We start from the raw sequence: 20,183 nt of genomic DNA, 5'->3' as shown, positions 1-20,183 counted from the left end.
TCAGAAAAAGTCCCATTAGTAAAAGTTAAGGACACATTTCTGCTAAAACAGGTCACCAAAAGAGGTTGTCAGAGGTTCTAAAAAGTGCCTTTTGTAATATTTTGCTATGAATCAAAGTCCAAAGATTACACATGAAGTCATGCCCATAGAGTTGTATTGTTGACACCAATAACAGCCAGGTGACGCACAGCACCCAGACACTGCAGCATTAACAGAGCTGTGTCATGTTCCCGGCAGTGTATCCTCAGTCTGACTTTAGTGTTGCGTTGTTTTGTCAGGTACATGTCAAAAATCATCGTAGACTTGATAAGCAGGTCCAAAATCTGTCTGGTAGTATTGTGAAAACAAGACATCAGTTGATGGCATAGCAGAAACCATGGTAACGCTGTGCAAGTCCAAAGGGCTTTGCTGACTGAATACATGTCTACTGGGGACTGGTTGATAAGATGATGTAGAACTGAAATTTGGACACTTTAGAAATGTTTTCTGCTTCTTGCCAAGTGCTACTGGGATAGACTCCAGTTTCCTGAATCGCTGAAAAGAAAAAGAAACTGTCAGACTGAAGTTATGAAACACAGGTTTTGTCTTTTTATGTATTTTCCAGGTGACTACTTTGGCATTCTGATGGATGAGAAGGTAACAGGCTTTCCTTTCAACATCACAGAGAACCCAATGTACTGGGGCAGCACAGCTAACTACCTCGGCTTGGCACTCATGTAAGTGTGTGTGTGTGTGTGTGTTGGAGACTCTGTGTGTGACAGTAGAGGGCACTTTTATGGATGTGATTAGCACAAGACGGAGAAAGCAAGAGATTTGGCTTAATAAGTTAGCAATATCTTTGTTTCAAATATAACCAGAGGAGTTTGTAGCGTGTTAATAAATGAACCCCCTGATGTACGTCAAAAGTCGTTCTAAATAAAGCGAGAGTAGATAATAACCTGGAACCTAAAAATTGTAAATGTTTCTCAAGTTGCAAACTGCTCTTTGTAAATAAGGTAAAAACTTTTACGTGTGCTTGTTTCTATGACAACTGTGACCAGGCTGCTGCTACGAGCTCAGTGTGTGCAGTTGCTAGGCAGGAACTCTCTTTTTGAGGACCCAGCAGCTGAAAAGCTATTAGCCTCCCATTCTTCCTCTCATGGAGCTATACGGACTCCATTCTGAGTGTTATCTCATCTTCAGTCCTTTTTCTGTTATGACAAATTTTAGCCCCATTTTCTCTTTGCTTTGGATTTAATGTGCACTCTATCCTCTATTCTCAGCTCTCGTCTCACTCCCACCTCTTCTCTCTATATATCTCTCTCACTTGTGTTCATACAGTCGCTTTAACTCTATCTTTGATGCAACTTTATTATATATGCCGAAATATCGTAGCATTCGCTGCCTCAGCCTGCTCTGTTCTGTTCAGAATAATTAATATCACATTGCCTGTCGATGGTCAGCAGGAAGCTATCTTTAGCAGTCATGTTCTTTAAGACTTCTCATCCATAATAAGTCATGTTTGTTTTTATGTGAAGGGATCATTTGTAGTAATCAGCCCTAGAGAATTCTCTGCTAACTTTGCAGTCTCTTGTGACCTAAAGTGCAAAAGTTGTAGATAGTTGAAGAACATGTCAAAGTTGGTTGACTTCAGTTGACATGAGTAATAGCCAGCAAGCAATTTAATATTTGAGATATTTAAAATATTAAAGAACTACCTGTTATGAATTTTGTTATCATTTATGTTTAATATGTCAGTCTGTGTAATGAGAAATTATTTTTGTATTGTCACTGCTGATGAGCAGCACACAACATTGGGGTTGAGGACAAACATCCTGTTTAAGGTCATGCCAAAGTGTCTCAATCCAATCCTTAAGTCAAGCATTTGTCTGAGTCACTACAAAAGGTTCATTTTCAACATTTCCAAGTGGCCTCAACACTCAAAAATGTGGTGGGTGCTGATGTTTTTTGGTCATTGTCCTGCTGCATAACCCAAGTGAGGTTGGGCTGCAGGGCATAAACTGATGGCCGGATATTCTTCTTTAGGATTTTCTGATAGAGCGTAGATTTCCTGGTTCCATAAATACAGCAAGTTGTCCTGGTTCTGAAGAATCAAAGCAGGCCCCGTTCATCACACTACGACCATGTTGGTGCCGTGATTGTTGTTCCATTTTATGGAATGGTTCAAACCTTCCAAAAAGTTCAACTTTGGTCACGTCAGTCCACAGAATATTTTCCTAAAGGTCTTGGGGATCATCAAGATGCTTTATGGCAAATGTGAAATTAGCCTTTGGGCAAAAATTGGATCCATGTAGAGTTTCAAGGAGAAAACCACTGCTGACGAAAAAGAACACAGTGTCTTGTTTTTATTGTTGAATCATGAACATTGACCTTTACTGAGACAAGTAAGGCCTGTAGTTCTTTAGATGTTATTCAGGGTTGTTCTGTGATCTCCTGTATGAGTCGTTAATCACTATTGGAGTCATTTTGGTCAGCCGGAATTCTAGGGAGGTAACAAGTGTTACAAGTTTTCTCCATTTGTAGCTAATGGCTCTCATTGGAGTTTCGCTTTGTAGCCCTTTCCAGACTGAAAATGTCAGTGACTTTATATCTCAGCTGTTTCTTTAGATCATGATGTGACTGCTTTGTGAGGTTTTTAAACTACTTCACTTTGTTCTACTTTTCTGATTTCTTTTTTTTAATTCACCTGGTCTGACAGTAATCAGGTTAATCATGATTTAACAACAGAGAGCAGTTTCTTTTTCATATAGAGCCAAGTATGTATTCACAACACAAAGCTAATTTTGGACAATCCCAAAAGTAAGGCCTCCTATTATTTTAGAAATACAAACAACCGTTTATTTTCCATACTATTGATATCATTTTAAAGCTTGAAGATTTATTTATTTTTCTACATAATTTCTTTTTCTACATAAAAATGCATCAAGCATTTCGGTTGATGCCTTTTTGTAGATGCTGTGGCAGTTTTACAATGCCTATGTCATATCCGCTCGCCGCCGTCGCAGAATCGCTTTCCGGACAAATGTTCTTTCAACTTTGGGAACAGGCTGCAAAGTCCGGACAATAAGGTGGGTGGATGATGAAGGTGCAACCAAAGTTTTGCAGGAGAGCAACAGTTTGATGCACAGTGTCGTTGAGAATTCTTGCGTGCAGTGCGGAACTGTGTTTTGGGTCCGAAACGGGGCATTGTTGGTTGACTTTCTGCCTGTTGGGACCACAATAAATGCTGACAGGCACTGTAAAACACTGGGAAAAACTCAGAAGGGCATTTCAGAACTGGAGAAGAGGAATGCTGAGCAAGGGCGTAAGCATTCTTCACGACACCACGTGTCCACACGTCTCCCGTCAATCTTTCGCTCTCCTGCAAAACTTTGGTTGCACCTTCATCACCCACCCACCCTATAGTTCGGACTTCACACCCAGTGACTAAGACCTGTTCCCAAAGTTAAAGAACATTTGTCTGGAAAGCGACGGCGGCAAGCGGATATGACATAGGTATTGTAAAACTGCCACAGCGTCTACAAAAATGCATCAACCGAAATGGCGATTATGTAGAAAAATAAATAAGTCTTCAAGCTTTAAAATGATGTCAATATTATGGAAAATAAATGGTTGTTTGTATTTCTAAAATGATAGGAGACCTTACTTTTGGGATTGCCCTCGAATTTTCCTTCAGGTTTATGACCATGACTATCTGCAATGATGATGCTGCTACAGCACTGCTACCAGAGATTTGCTATGGAATGTTATAGTAACAGAAATTTTGATTTTCAAGTGAAATACAGTTGAATTTTTACATTTCTAATCATAGAGTTCAGCTTAATTTAGACATGCGTGATGACTGTATTTAGAACCTACAAGTCCACGCTACTTTCTTACTCCATTGCCAGCATTTGTATCTGTGTGGGCTGTGTTCACAACACATGTAATTACATTTATGCGGTTATGGCATGGGGTTTTCCGAAAACAGCTAAAGTGCAGCTACAGTGTATTTAGTAAAACAGTTACTAATGTTTATGAGTTTGAATAATTGGGGAGGGGGTTGGTGTCCTGATTGCCCTCATGACTTGGGAGAACAATTTTCAAAAGTTGTTATATTCTGATGGCATAGCGTTGGAGTTGCAGTCTGTATCATCATCATCTGTCACGACTTAGTCCACATTAGTTCACCGTACACAGAACACCAGCTGCTTAAAGAGCATTGAATATCAGATAGTACCCCTCCGTGACTCCCTCTTTTTCCTCACATTTTATAAGAACTAGGTAAATATCATTTGTTTTATTACAATTGTAAAATCCAACTGATTAAAAAGTGTGGTGAATGCTGCTCTTTAGCTGCATCATTAACCACAGTCATGTGTTATGCTTGTGGGATGAATTATTATTTCTTACTAAGAGAGAACAACAACACCGACTTTCAGAAGGTCACTCTCTGCTTCTGGCAAAATCACACAACTGTGCACTAGCCTGTTGCTATACAGCTGTGGCTCCTACTTAAGTGTATATGTGGAGAGAGTCCCAGCAGAGACAGTGTGTAATCATAAATCTCTGAAATGTAGTGCGAAGCAGTTTCGCTACTCCTACGTTTGTTTTGTTTTCATTATATTTTTGATCTTTTGTTAATATTTTTTAGTTTTGTCATATTAGTCTGGTATTTGTTGAATTGATTTTTTTCTTGTTTCATATTCTATTATATTGGAAGTTTTAGTTCTTATGATAATGATTCTAATGGTTATTCTACCATTTAAACCTTTGTGATCTCTTGGGTTCTGGTTAATACCTTGACTATTTTTAGTAGTAATTTGTCTGCCTGTGCCTCCTTGTGTTTTGTTGTCACTTTGGTCCTCTTGACATTGTTAACCATGTCTGTGTCAGTCTGTTTTGGTTATTTCTTGTTTTACTTAGAAAATCTTGTGCCCTGATAGTTTTGCTTCCTCTCTTTGTCTTTCTCAGATTCTCTATATTGTTTTCACCTGTTGTTAAGTACTTTCATCTGTGCTGCCCACCTGTTTGTCATCTCCCAATAGGCCCTTAAATATATATATCCTATATGGACAAAAATACCAGGCCACTAACAGACTAGACCTACAGGAGCTGCTAGTCTATTGAAACCAATGTCATGAAGCTTCCATCCCACAGTGTTTGTGCTGAAGGTAATACTAGCAAAGGTCTGAGTCCGGAGAACATTAGCAACTTTTCCACATTATCTGCCTCAGCACTGTGCAACCCCGATCTGTAGCTTTACTTTGTGGCTGAGTTGATGATGATTACTAAATAATTATTCACTGATCGCTTGAGAGTGTTTACTGGAGACTGCTGCCTGTCCCCAGGTGAAACTGGTTACAAAAAGGTATATGGGGTCGCACCAAAAACCTTCTCGTGATTGGTTTGTTTGCTAGCAGATCACCGTGATTGCGCATAGTTTCTTTGGAAAACACTGGCTTGTCTGCAAATACTTGCCAGCTTTTGATCAGGTAGTTGTGAAACTGTGAAGACTGTGACACAAATCAGAAACAGAGACTGTTTGTCTTTAAAGTAAATGTAACACTTTTTGAAATAAGTTTGCTTCAGTAGTGAAGCACAAATTTTACTTGGAAAGCAAATGGTTTCCATTTCCATTTTCTGCTCCATGGTAAGTTAGTGAGCGCTTGTAGACCTTTTGGCAACTTCCATGTAGACTACAGGTAACTGTGGCGATCTGTTAGGGACCACAGCGATCAGGACACTGTCAGTTTGCACTCTCTTTGTGACCTATTTCATCCCAGGACAGCCTGCAACCTCCTGCAGTTTGGACAGAAGACATTTTTTCAACCAGTTGTTAGCTACCACTGTGTGTCATTTCAATCATAGTTCATGCCATTCAGACTAAGAGGGAGTTGTTTTTTTGTTTTTTTAAATATGAGACATAAACTGAGTATTGAAGCATTGGTGAAGAATATAAAAATGAGGCTTAGAAAGAAAGAACTGAATCTATTGGCAATAACTTATGAATCATCCACTGTTTGGCAAAAAGAAAGATCAATAAATGTGAACAGAGAGTGCAGGTGGTTCAACAAATGGCTCGATCAGACATACAGACTTTCATCTAGAAATTAGGGTGCCGAGCAGCATTCAACAAGCGGGGCACTCAGTACAGAAGACTATCCAGCATAAATCAATACAATGGAACAGCCTAGATCTATGCTTGTATTCCTCAGACTACTCAAATAGTGTTGGAAAGGGTAATTGCAGCTGATTTATCAACTTACAATGTGAAGATAAAGAAAGGGAGATGAAATACGCAGATGGCTGATGGTTTTATCTTTCTATCTCAGTGATAATGTACAGTGCATCCAGCCAGTATTCACAGCACTTCACATATTCCAGATTTTGTTATGTTAAAGCCTTATTCCAAGATGGATTAAATTTATTTTCACCTGAAAATTCTGCACACTCCATACTCTGTAAAGTTAAATACTTTTGCTTGAAATTCTTGCAAATTTGTTAAAAGTAAAAAAAAATTATAACACATTAATAAGTATTGACAGAATTAAACAATAGTTTTTTTGAAGCACCTTTGGCAGCAATTACAGTCTCTATGAGTATGATGCTTGGTTCATCCTTTTCTGTGTAATTGACTAGTCTCCCAGTTTGTACGTCCTAAAAACATCCCCACAGCATGATACTTCAACCACCATGCTTCACTGTGGGAATAGGTGACGAGTGGTGTCTGGTTTCCTCCAGACATGCCACTTGGCATTCAGGCCAAAGATGTTTCTTTCATCAGACCAGAAAATTTTGTTTCTCATGGTCTTGGAGTCCTTTAGGTACCTTCTGGCAAAATCCAGGTGAGCTTCCATTTGGCCACTTTGCCATTGTCTGATCGGCAGAGTGCTGCAGAAATGGTTGTCCCTTTGAAAGGTTGTCCTTTCTCCACAGAGCAATGCTGGAGCTTTGTCAGAGTGACCATCAGGGTCTTGGTCACCTCCCTGCCTGTGGCTCCTGATCACTCAGACTGGCTGGGCAGCCAGCTTCAGAAAAAGTTCTGAATATTCCAAACTTCTTGGCTATCTAATTGTTATATTTTTGTTTGTCATAAATTTGTAAGAATACCAATACCAGCTTTTTTCACTTTGTCATTATGGGGTATTGGGTGTAGAACGGGGTAGGCAACTCCAGGCCTCGAGGGCCGGTGTCCTGCAGGTTTTAGATGTGTCCTTGATCCAGCACAGCTGATTTAAATGGCTAAATGACCTCCTTAACATGTCCTGAACTTCTCCAGAGGCCTGGTAATGAACTAATCATTTGTTTCAGGTGTGTTGACCAGGGTGAGATCTAAAACCTGCAGGACACCGGCCCTTGAGGCCTGGAGTTGCCTATTTTAAGGTGAAAAATGAATTTAATCCATTTTGGAATAAGGCTGTAACATAACAAAATTTTGAACAAATGAAGCACTGTGAATACTTTCCAGACGCACTGTATTATATTTCTTAAAGGTATTGTTGATCCACTAAAAGCCATTTCCACATAATAAAAAATTCTTGAAGAATTTATGATGTGAAGTGACACTTTTGTCACTTTCATTTGCTTTAATAAATCTTTCATCTACATATGCGTCATATCTACTTCAAAGAAATGACCTGATAAAGACTTATCAGAGATGATACTCATGGAAGTGCAATATCCCATTAAGAAGGCATCTCTTTCTTATTATGTAGAGAGGAGAATGTGCCAAATAAACATTTCTGTTGTCTCCCACCCCCACATGAGCTGTCAATCATAGGTAAGATAATTGCACTATTTTAAAGTGCTGTTCAATTAAAATGGTGATATTGTGTGACTGTCTGACTCACTAGATTTTTGCTCAGGCTGTAACCTCTGTGAATCTTTCCTTTAAACCCACATGTCAGTGTTTTACGTATAAATTGCACAATGTCGTCATCAGCCGGTTATACCTGAGACCGGAGAATGTTTTCTGTTCTCCTCATTTCTTCAAAGGTTATACCAATTACTGCTTGGGTGTATTTTACAGAATTCCAACCCAACATGGTACTTGATTTTGATGTCCTCCGGTGATCTGTAATAAGGCTAGGAAGTATGTAAGTGGATGGTCAGTGCTAAGCTTTTTTTAAATGGCTATTTTAGGTCAGATTATGGTATAAATTGGACCCGGAGAGATGCACAGACTCTGACATTCACTTTTTTCTCCTCATCTTGAAATTTTTGCTCAGACATCTAAAGTGTATTTTTAATTCTATGAGTTGCTCAAATACGCTGTAAATTGTTAAAACTCATGTTTACCATTACGGTTAATTATACCTTTTTTTGTTTGTTTTTTGGTTCGTTTGTTTGTTTGTTTTCAGAGATTTGATTTGCCTGAGAGGTTACAGTGCTAAGATACCAGTTAAGGTAATTTAGCTTAGTTTCCCGAGTCCATCCACAGACTGGAGTTTGGAACTGTAGCCTCTGGTTTATAGATTAAACTGGTAATTGTCTGACAGTAGGTTTCAGGTAATTTTACAGAGTGATAAGAAAGTAATGTAACAAGTAGATTTACTTTCTCCAGAGAGTAATTAAGTAAGTAATGAGTAGTGTGTAATACATTACTTTTTTAAAGAAACAAACCCAATAATGGAGACCACACTTGAATGCAGAGATTTTAGCATGTTTGCTAACTGGAGTGTTCATGTGTATACAAGCACGATGCCACAGACGTCCCAGCAGTCTGCCTTCATCTGGATGAAATAGGATGAAATGTTCATATTTGAAATCTTGATTTACAGCCAGATAGCAAAACAATGTTAATTAGCAAATATTATCATGCTATATACTTAAGCTAATGTAGCAATGTGCTGAAAGTAAACATGATAGCTTTGTCATTCACAGCATGTTAGATTTGGGCATTCCAATTAAAAATAGTACTATTATTATCCCAAAGTATTCACCTGTTCTTCAAAGGTCACCACCACCCCAAACTGCTCTCATACATCTGTTGTGACATGATGGAGATACTGTAGAGTACCATTTCAGATTTCTATTTAGAGGAGTTCAACCCAAGGTTTTTTGACAGTCATCACTGGCTTTGTAAGTTTCTCATGTTTGTATGGGACCACCAAATATCGCCACATCACAAAAGTTTTTTCAGTCATATTCCTGATAGTTAGCACATTCTTTTTCTGTCGTTTAACAGTGGTCAGCAAAAAAATCAAGGTATGAAATGTTCTCTTTGTATAACTTGATTATGAAGCAGCTTCACAAAGCTGCTAACCTGAATGTAATATAGTTTATTTGTTATAGTAACCCATATTTCAAAAATAAAATCAGCCTTTGTTGACTTGACATCTTAACGTCGATTGCAGCCACATCACTCAGTCACTAGCTAAGTAGCCAGTTCCTAGATCAATACTCATTAACCCATATTTTTCCCAGGCTGAGGTCTATCCAGGAACAATGTCTGCCAATGAAAATCAATGAGAGCCAGAGAGATGAGTGTGTGACCTAAATATTCCTGCAGACTAAAGGTTTCATGTTCATTGTGCAAACTATATAATACACATGTAGTCTGTCAGTTACATCTTATTCATGTTACAATTTTATAGCAAAGTACTAATACTTTTACTTCTTCCTCAACTGTGAGTTGAGGAGCAAGTTGTTGTTTTTCTTTTACATTTAAATTTATTCTTTTTTTAAAAGAAACACTAACTTTTAGGACTACGCAGGGTTGTCCAAACTTATGCCAAAGAAAGATTAGCACATTTGCAGCCTGCTTCATACACAGAGCACATATGGAATCGCTCACACAGACTGTGCACATTCATATTCATACTTCCAATGAGATTTAGTAACAGCATGTCAAGCGAGACTTACAGATGGACTGAATATAAAATGGTGCGATTATTCAAATATAGCATTCATTTATTCAGACATTTAACCATTAGCAAACTGACAACTGAATCATATGCTTCAGAGATCACCATTGTTTAATATAAATCATCAAACAGTCTGTCTCAGAATAGGAAGCCAGACAGCTAAAAGGTCATGAACTACTAATAAGAAATATCCTGCTTCTTTTTCTAGAGCAGTTTCAATCAAAAAAAATGGGATGAATATAACTGTGTCGTACCAATAAATGGCAATGATGTTCCAGTGTGGCATGAGGAGTTTTGGGGGGTTTTTTTGTTTGTAATTATGACTGTTTGTTATATGGGTCAGTGTTAAATAGAAATTTACACAAGGTCTACTGACTCACTCTGTCAGATTGGTCTGTCGCAATCAGTGGGCCTCACAGAAGCCAGTGTCGTGCGTCAAATTTGAAGCTGGGGAAAGATGTGAATTGAATGTAATCCCAGTTATTACTAAACTGACACAGACATTTAAAGTCACGGGAGAGCCATTGTTGCTCTCATCTTCTTGCCATAAGCATACAACATAAACCTTACTGGGTTACTACTATTAATGACTAACATACAACACAAGTAATGTGGCTATGCCCCACATCCATATTTTCCCTTATAGGACACTATGACTTAAATTTGTATTTTCAACTCCTGCTTGTTTCGGGTTTTGACAAGGACTAAAATGTGATGGCTAGAAAACCGGATCAGAGTAGTGATGGTAAATTCGATTCTTTTTACTGAATCGAGTTTGAATGAGTCACTCACCAAAATGAATCGGGTTTTTTGAGTCATTTGAGTCACTGAGTCATTTGCCCAGAGAGTGCAAAAAATTTACATTTTCACTCAAACTTAATTTGTTTCTCTTTTCATGTAAATCCTACTGCTAAGATGAGTGATTGAAAAAGAAAAACAACTATTTTTATAGAGCAAAAAAAAAGATTTCAAAAGGGAACATTTATTTAATTTATTTTATTTTATTAGTATTTTCCTCAAATGTGTCAAATATATATTGTGAGTGAGTGATTTGTTCATGATTTGCACATCACTGGATCACTAGAGTGTCTGTTTGTGCTGCCAACCTAACTAAACAATTTTGCTGCCTTCATCTTCATCTTTTTGTGATAAACATGTTTTCTGACGGTGTTGGCCTCTTTCAGCAGTCTTATCACTTCAGAAGTGCTTCTCCAGTCCCAGTATTAATTGGGGTTTGCTATTAGACCACACTTTGATATGCAGACTGGAGATGCTAGGAATCGCTGGCTGACTTAATGATTAGTGAATAACCGACTCTACCTACCCTTATATTTTGGAGAAAGGCAAAACAGCCTTTTTTGGAAAAATTAAAATAATTTTTGCTGTATGTTTGATGTATGATTACTTTCTTTGTTTCTGATTGCCAAAACTTGGAATCAATTTAATAGCAACAGAAATTACATATTCTGATTGCACAGGGTTAGAATTGGGGTTAAGGTTATATTGACACTGACAGCCAAGACTCCACCCAGCAACTCACTAGTGAAACATGTGCATCTCCCAACTAGGTGAGTGGTTGCTGGAGCTTGCTGGCAGTCGCTGTGAAACTGAGTACTAAAACCTTTGTCAAATAGACCTAAAGACTGGTTATTGACCCTAGCACCCTGAGGGAAAAGTGTGTCTTCTGTGGACTCTGAGGTTGCTGGAAGTGTCACGAGTGTAAAGTTGGTTACAGAGATTTTAATGCTGCTGCATCAAAACCATCCCTGCCGATATCTAGCAGTTTTCAGCATTTGTCAGTAGTTTGCAAGAAAGATGCCAACTTGTCTTCAAATACAAACTGCTCACCAAGTGGTGGGGGAATTGTAAAAAGTGCAACACATTCAAGAAACCTTTCACCTTCAAAGTAAAAGTTGTGCATTTTAAAATGTTGGCTACAGACGTAAGGCACAACTTTTACTCAAAAATCATTTTACATAAACATTCTTCATTTTCTGTTTGGGTTGCGCTTTTTCAAGTTTCACTACAGCTCAAAGAACAAGTGGTGAGTGTTTACAGACAAGTTGGCATCTTCCATGCAAACTATGGGCAACCAAACTAATCTTTTAGCAATCAAAGCAGTCACAGGGAGCTTTTTGGTGTGTACCTTCTCACCAATCTCACCTATGGACTGCCAGCAACTACAAAAAAAACAAAAAAAAAACAGTTGGGAAATAAACATTTTACCTTAGTAACTGGAGATTGCCAGAGGTCACAAACCGGTCTAGGTTTGTGTGACTTAGACTCTAAACTTCAGAGGCTCAGGGTGTTAACTTGTAATCCAAGTTACCCAAAAAAAACAAGACGTTGGGTACAGAGAGGTCCCATGTCATAATTTGAAAAGTTAAAGGATTTGCTGTGCATGTCTTTCAGTCTGATACCACAGACACAAACCTATTCAGATATCTTGTCAACTTCATGTCTCCACATCGTGGCACCTCACCTCACCCTCCTCACCACGTCAAACACATTCACGTGGTTCCCAAATGTGATAGATTAAGTGTGTCTCAAACTGGTATGTGTAAAACAGTAATGTCCCCCCCATAGATAACTTGTATAAGTGTTATTACCTGCAAAATGTAAAAAAGCATAATTTATTATTGCATCCAGCTTACAATACTGACATTAAAAAGGCGACAGATTACTGAGTGCTGAATGGCTATTTGATTTAAAATGAGTTAAAGTTCAAATGTGGCATACTGAAGCTGAAGGACAAATTTCCTGTTCTTTCATTTTGAGTTTTTTAGATGGAGCTACAGAGCCAGTGCAGTGTCCTTTGTCATGGTCTTGCATTTGAAAAAGTCTGGAAAAGCACTGAATTTATTACTGCCCATTTAACTAGGTCAGGGTGGATAGTTTCATAAGCCTGTTCAGCAAGTAAAGTTCAGCTCCCCCCGTGTCCTGCTCTGATTGATTCTGATTAACCTTTTTTCTTTATCCTAATGGCAAACAAGTCTTTGAATGGTAAGCTTCAATAGACGGTGTGGTAAAAATGTAAATCAATTGTGGGAAGTGTCAAATTCAAAGAACAAAAATGCTCTGCAACACACACTAGCAGTGAATATAATGGCAGCGCTCTAGCTTGTCACTAGCTTTTTGTTATTCAGATTGCTGTGCCTCATGAAAGGTGTTTTAGGTCAACACTCAGGTTTTTGCTTAAATATGCCCGCTGCTTTTCCTCTTATGCAAGACTGCATGTGCTCCTGTGCAAAAGCACACTTTAACATACAACGAATGTGTGTCACTGTGCCACTTCCTGATCAAATATATGTAGGTCAGTGTGTCGAGTGAGTGTAAGATTGCTGTTTCTGATGCCCACTAACAGATGGCTTGTGAGTAGGGCGTAGCTCCTCAGACACATACAGGTGCTTTCTGAGTTATTAGCGTAAAAAAGACAAATAGAAGGTACAATGATACAATAAAAAGTAAAATACATGTCACTCATTCATTTAAGTTGTCTATATTTTAATTCTAACACTCTTGTTTTCTGCCTCTATAAATAGGATACAATGATTGGCTTTTTTCCATCTCCACAGTGTAATTGTATAGCTGGATGAAAAAGAACAGTTGAATGTTTTTCACAGCTGTCAGGAACCTGAATAAACACTTGGCGTACAGCGTTACACTGAGCTGCTCATCGCCATGCTGTAGCTGTTAGCACTGTGTGAAAACAGTGCTAATTGGGAAACAGCTGAAAAAACTTCTACATCTTTTTTGTGAGAAATGTTTATTTAGTGAAATCAGTCACATATGCCTATAGAGCAGTCTGCTACCCTAGTATTTTCCCGGTGACCAGTATTCCACAACCAGTTTGTAAGTGGTTGCTGGAGGTTGTTGACCGTTAGTGTTTATGTGACACCAGAAACCTTTGTAATTGCTTGGGTAGCTAGCATATTGCTGCTGTCACTGTAATTTGCATGGATTAATCCATAGGCCTTTAGTAACTGAGTTCACAGTGACTGCCAGCAACCTACCACTTACCATCCAGTTGTGGAATACATGTTTCTCTGGCGATCAGTGGTTTCCATATAGTCCCCAACCAGTGCCTCGGCCTGTGTGGCTGTTTCTTTTTTTTTTTTTCTTTCGTTTTTTTTTTTTTTTTTTTTTAAAGCATAAGGGTAGCACAGTGGTTAGCACTGTTGCCTCACAGCAAGAAGGTCCTGAGTTTCCACTTCCACCATCAGGCTAGGGCCATGCATGGAGTTTGCATGTTCTCCCCGTGTTTGCATGGGTTGTCTCCGGGTACTCCTGCTTCCTCCCACAGTCTAAAGACATGCAGTTAGTGGGGATAGGTTAATTGGTAACTCAAAATTGCCCATGGTTGTATGTCTCTGTATGTTGGTCCTAGGACGGACTGGCAACCTGTCCAGGTTGTACCCTGCCTCTCGCCCTAAGACAGCTGGGATAGGCTTCAGACCCCCATCACGACCCTGACAAGGATAAGCGGAAGAGAATGAATGTTTTTTGGGTTTTGTTTTTTTATGAACGAATGACATTACATTACATGTAATGGATACTTTGCTGAGAAATGGTCTAGTGTATATAGCATATGTAACTAGACCCTTCTAACTAAGTCATTTTCCCCCTCTGTCTGCAGTGGTGCCAGTCCTGTCGGTCTAGTTCTTACTGCCATAGTGGCCTTGGCATACAAGGTGGCAATAAGCTTTGAAGGGTAAGTCTTTCTAAATCTCTCATTTGTCATTAAATCACATTTGTTGTTAAAGTCATTTATGTATGGGTTTAGTGAGGGCAACATGTGACAACTGAAAATAACCTTAAATAATAACTGTAGGTTACAGCCCCCAGAAATGCTCGCTACAAATGAGGTCTTATAAAATCCAAAAAACCAACAAGAGTCAAAGAGATCCAAGAGCCCTAACATTTAGTAACATCTAAAAAGCCCGGAACAGTAATTCACTGACCATACAAAAGAGCTAAGAAAATAAAGATGTGCAAATACACTGACTTGATTCATCAGTTATAAAACAAAAACCAAAACTGCAGCTGTAGTGGCTAGAAGGTGGAGGAGGGAAGAAAACAACTTCCTGCTCCCTTTTTTATTGGTTTCCAGCTCATTAAACCAAACTAGAGACACCTGGAGGAAAAAAGCAGAGACTTATGAGTCATTGGCCCTTAGACTCTAATATGCAGATAAGCAGAAGGAGGAGAGGACATGTATCAAAAAAACCTTTCTGGTCAAAAAATGAAGGCTGAATGATAATGTGAAAAATATGCAAATAAACTTAAGTATTGTTTCAGCACAGAATTATTCAGCAGTCAACCTGCATCTGCTGAGTCACACAGATTATAAAACAGGATCCTGAAGGTCTGGTGTTATTACTCATGACACGTGTCACATCAGCAGCTTTTAGAAAAGACTGAAAATTACATTTGTTGATTTAAAAACAAGAATCAGCAACATATGGGATACAGGGAAAAACAGCAACATAAAAAGCCTCCACTTACAAAAAATGCAATCAAGTTCTGAGGATGTAGATGGTAACAGTGTTACTTTTTCTGGCATCAGAAATTCTGGAATATCAGAATATTGCATGTAGCTGTTCAACCCATGCAGTTAAATCCACACAAAAGTATTAATTACAGAGTTCCTGTTCTTTAACAGTATACTATAGAAATGTCTGTTTTTTAAAATCTATCAATAGTTATATAAATAAATAATATTAATATATTATTGAAATATTAATCTATCCCTGGGATTAAATATGCAGTTAAACTTATTTACATTAAACAGAAAGGGGATTTTTCACTGGCCGGCCCACTTAATGTATATATGTGGCCCATGATGTGAAAAGAGTTTGACATCCCTGCTCTGTCTCACCAATCCAATAAAAACTTGGATTGGTTTATAACTTTTTTCCTTCACTGCTTCTCGTGGACAATTTCTTCTGCGGCACAACTCACCCAGCGATTGCAAGAAATGATTCTGCTATCCTTGTCTAGCTGAGCGTTTCTGAGTAGCCTCAATAGACCAAATAAATCTCCACCCGAGTAAAATGAAAGTCTAAAAAGAGATTTTTAACCCTGGCCGAGTCGGAGGCATGCTTTTCCGAAAGTGTCAGGCATTAAACACAAGCTGTGCATGAGCGCACAGATTTACATCCGGCAGCACTGATCCATCGTTGTCTCACTTAGCTTGAACCTGTGAATTGAAGGATAGGCAGGTGCCAGATTTTACCACACACTGCGACTGGGATTCATATGCTATATTTGTGTTTCGCTGCTGGAATAGATTCAGGATGATCTCATTTGTTTAAACTATACGTGGAGAGCAGGGTGTCTGCTTGGATTCTACCTCACACAGTGACTGGAATTGGTAAAAGTGGCGGTGGGATTGATGCGGGAGCCATGCAGGGAATGGAAACTGGTGTCAAGTGAGTTCAGAGAGCGTCTTGGATTTGTTTTAGCTCGTAATCGCCATCTTCATGATACAAATAGTGCGGCGGTGAAAGCTCACACCAGGATGAAACGGCACTGTTTCATCTATTCTTAGGCACAGTTTATTATATTACTATGACTCCACCCAGGCAAGAGCTGAGATGGACTTTCCTGAAAAGCGAGAGACTGATGACTGGCCATGGTGGTAGATCCACAGGCTGGGTGCTCTGAAAGTCAGCAGGGTAACAAAAAAACATACCTAGCAGTGTGAAGCGTCTAATAATGATGCTGTGACATCCAGTAAAATGGCCTGTATTTGTATAGCGCTTTACTTAGTCCCTAAGGACCCCAAAGTGCTTTACACATTCAGTCATCCACACATTCACACACACATTCACACACTGGTGATGGCAAGCTACATTGTAGCCACAGCCGCCCTGGGGCGCACTGACAGACGCGAGGTTGCCAGACACTGGCGCCACCTGGCCCTCTGACCACCACCAGTAGGCAATGGGTTAAGTGTCTTGCACAAGGACACAACGGCCAAGACTGTCAGACCCGGGGCTCGAACCGGCAACCTTCCAATTACAAGACGAACTGCCAACTCTTGAGCCACGATCGCCCACAATCGTACTGCAGGAGCTCTATAGAGTACTGCTAAACAGCTGTGCTGTGCATTTACTTTTTGTACTTTTACCATACTTTAGTTCCTTATTTCCTCACTTTAATGATATACTCAGTAGTCACCATGTTAGAGACACAGTTTAACTACTCATTAACTAATATCTCAGCCAGTCACATGACAGCATGGTTCCAAATGCGTCCCAAGGTTCATAATGGGGATGAAATGTGATTTCAATGGTGCTGACTCTGCCATGGTTGTTGGTGCTAGTAGATTAGCACGAACCGCTGATCTGCTGGGGTTTTCCCACATAACCATCTGTAGGGTTTACAGAGAATGGTGTAGCCCAGAAAAAACCCAGTGAGCAGCAGTTCTCTGGGCAAAAAATGACCTGTTGATGCCAGAGGTCAGAGAATGGCCAGACTGCTTTGCATATGCTCAAATAACCACTTGTTACTACCAAGGGATGCAGAAGAACATCTCTGAATGGACAGCATGTTGAACCATGAAGGAGATGGGCTATAGGAGCATTTTGGGTGACACCTGGTTAGCCCAGAGCAGGAAAGTAAGCCTGCATTGCATAACTTCACCAAAGGGCCAGGGTTTAGGGTAAACTATATGTAAGCATGGATCCATCCTGCCTTGCATAAACAGTTGGTGCATTGGGAGATTTGCATCATTGATTGCAGTTGACAAATCTGGAGTAGCTGTGTGTTTCTGTGTGATGCTGCAGTCCTTGTAGGAGCTATACAATGAAGAATGAAGGTAAAACAGGTCTAACCCAGTACCAGCAAGGTGTGCCTAATTAATGGGATGGATATGATTCCTTTTGCCAGTAAACTTGATTGCAACGACACATTGAGACCAAGAGGCAGTGTCCCAATATGTTACATCATGTTATAAAATTCTCACGATACACAAATTCTTTAAACGTGTCCACTGATTCTGATTTTTGTGTTAGCCATTAGTACCACAGAAATGCTTCAAACTCTGTTTTGCTCTTGGACTCCAAAGTTTTGATCTGCATCCATCTGCAGCAGAGTGGTGGAGCACGTGGAGAGACGAGGGCATCTTGCTATCATTCACTCATATACTCAAGCTCCCTCACGGTTCAACACACAGGCGCGCTCCTGGCACGGAGTGGTACAGCCTTCCAGGCTCTGATTTATTGTCCCATTACATGTTTGTTTTTCTGTATTTGCAGACCATTCACCGAACAGATCTATCGAGAGAGGAGTCTGCAACACAAACGTGAATAATTTCCCCCGGACACGTCCTATTTCGGGTTCAGATAAGGATTCCCTCCGGTGTGAACGGACTGAGAGCCTTGGTCATTATTTGACCTCCTCCATGGATACGAAGGAAACATCCCCATTGCTGATCCGTGTGTTTTTCTGTTAGTTCAAAGTGATTTTGTGAAAGGGGAATCTACATGCAGGATTTTTTCTAATCCTGTCACATGACTGTGACATACTTTAGATGTGCTAAAAAAGGAACCAGTCCTTTTGAGATCGAGAATCCAAATATCGATAGTATCAATTCAAACGGTGGTTTAGTATCAGATTTATAATTTGCTTCTATCCCCACAGTTCAGTGTGTAACCCACTTAATTGTGTTAAATAATTAGTTTTTTTGTAAATTAAAAATATACCTCAAACATGCACTGTGAAACATGTCTGAACCTTTTTGTGTTGACTGTCATGTCTGTTTTATTTAGGACCTATAGCGCATTTAAACAACAGAAGCTGACCCGAAATGGTTCAGAGACGACACGTTTACCTTCCAGCTCTCCAAAAAAACCCAGTCTGAAAATACATGAAAATCTGAAAGGTGTCTTTTGTTGTGTTACTGTGGAAAGTAAAAATCACAGTGACTTTAGTGGTCATTAAAATGTGTTCAGAATTTGCAAAATGATGATTATTCATCTCCTAAGTCATGACACACTGCTCCTCCCTACATAAGCTGCCTTTATAAGTTAAAGGTATCGGTATCAGCAATACTGGCTCTGTATTTACTTGGTATCAGATCAGTACTAAACCTTGCAGTATTGCACAGCACTGCTAGAGGGCAAATCTGCTTGATCTATCAACATGTTTAACACTCAGCTGTATCATATTTATCTGTATATGTATTAAAGATCAGCAGCAGAAACCAGGAAGCCATAATATTCTTCAAGGCAGGTAGAGCGCAGAAATCTTTTCACAGATAAGATGTTGCAGATGCATAGTGCCGGACAAACCTGCTGCAACCGCTTTGTGCAACATGCATAACTGCCTGATAAAGAATTCAATGTTTTTTATAATCTACATCTATCAAAACAGCAAACAGAGGGGGCAGTACTGCAGGGATATCAGAGGGCTTTGCTCAGTTGAGATGTGCTAGTGAATTATGCAGGTGAGTCAGAATGTATAATTCAAATGCATTTGAAGTGACTGGAGAAATTCATGAATAACTTTTTTAATTATATCTGTGTTTAAGATCTCCAACTGTATATTATTATTAAAAGTCCCAGTGACCCCTTTTGTTTTATAACTCTCCAAGTGTATCGTCCTACAGAGGTGTGTCTGTGCGCTTTCCTGGCTGAATTACTGAATTTTACCTGTAGGAAGTGTACTGTTCTAGATATTACATTATGTAAATTGCTTATTTTTAAAGTGTTAGCCAAGACTGAAACCACAGTGTAACAAGGTCCCAGTTTAATCTGAGTTCACTCAAAAGCCAACATGATAACTACCTTGTTTTTAAAAACAATATTTCTGAATCAGCTACTGAGACGAACATTTTCAATGTCTGTTAAAGTAAAACAGAAATTTTAAGGCCACTGATCCGTACTTTATAGTAAAAATATACATGTATTTGTATTTGCTGTGGCTTCACACACTGTGTGATGGTTTCAGTGTTAAGATGCATGGTACTGTACCTACTGTATTATGTTTATCATTTCAAATTTCAGAGGAGCTGTTTCACTGCTGGCTTTACAGTGTCACTATGCAAATCATTCCAAAGTGAACAATGCACACTGCCTGCTACTTTATGCTAATGAAGTGTTTTATGTAATAAAGGAATGAGTCAGGGTGCAAAGCATTGGTCTCCTTGTGTTTCAAGAAATACACACTACTAATGGAAGCACTTAAGGCAAGACTTTGCATATCTGTCTCCAAAAGGGCAGATGAGAATGGGGGAATATGTATAACAATGCCTTAAAATGTTTAGCTCCTAAACAATGTAATGATTTTACTAAACCCCAAGAATTAGATTGGCTAAAGATTATTGGATTT

The 20,183-nt window shown here is 39.2% G+C and overlaps 1 protein-coding gene across 1 annotated transcript in view; it reads left to right on the top strand.

Annotated features, from left to right (window-relative positions):
- pemt (phosphatidylethanolamine N-methyltransferase) overlaps positions 1-19,974 on the top strand; it is an 80,028-nt gene extending 60,054 nt beyond the window's left edge. Inside the window, exons 5-7 of the mRNA XM_063481630.2 lie at positions 605-716; positions 14,485-14,559; positions 18,110-19,974. Of these exons, the coding sequence (XP_063337700.1) occupies positions 605-716; positions 14,485-14,559; positions 18,110-18,164 (242 nt within the window). The 3' untranslated portion in view covers positions 18,165-19,974. The remainder of the gene's footprint in view (positions 1-604; positions 717-14,484; positions 14,560-18,109) is intronic.
- The last annotated feature ends 209 nt before the right edge of the window (positions 19,975-20,183 follow it).

The sequence above is a fragment of the Pelmatolapia mariae genome, linkage group LG8, assembly GCF_036321145.2.
Source record: "Pelmatolapia mariae isolate MD_Pm_ZW linkage group LG8, Pm_UMD_F_2, whole genome shotgun sequence".
Lineage (NCBI taxonomy): Eukaryota > Metazoa > Chordata > Actinopteri > Cichliformes > Cichlidae > Pelmatolapia > Pelmatolapia mariae.
This window is presented reverse-complemented; position numbering and strand designations above follow the sequence as displayed.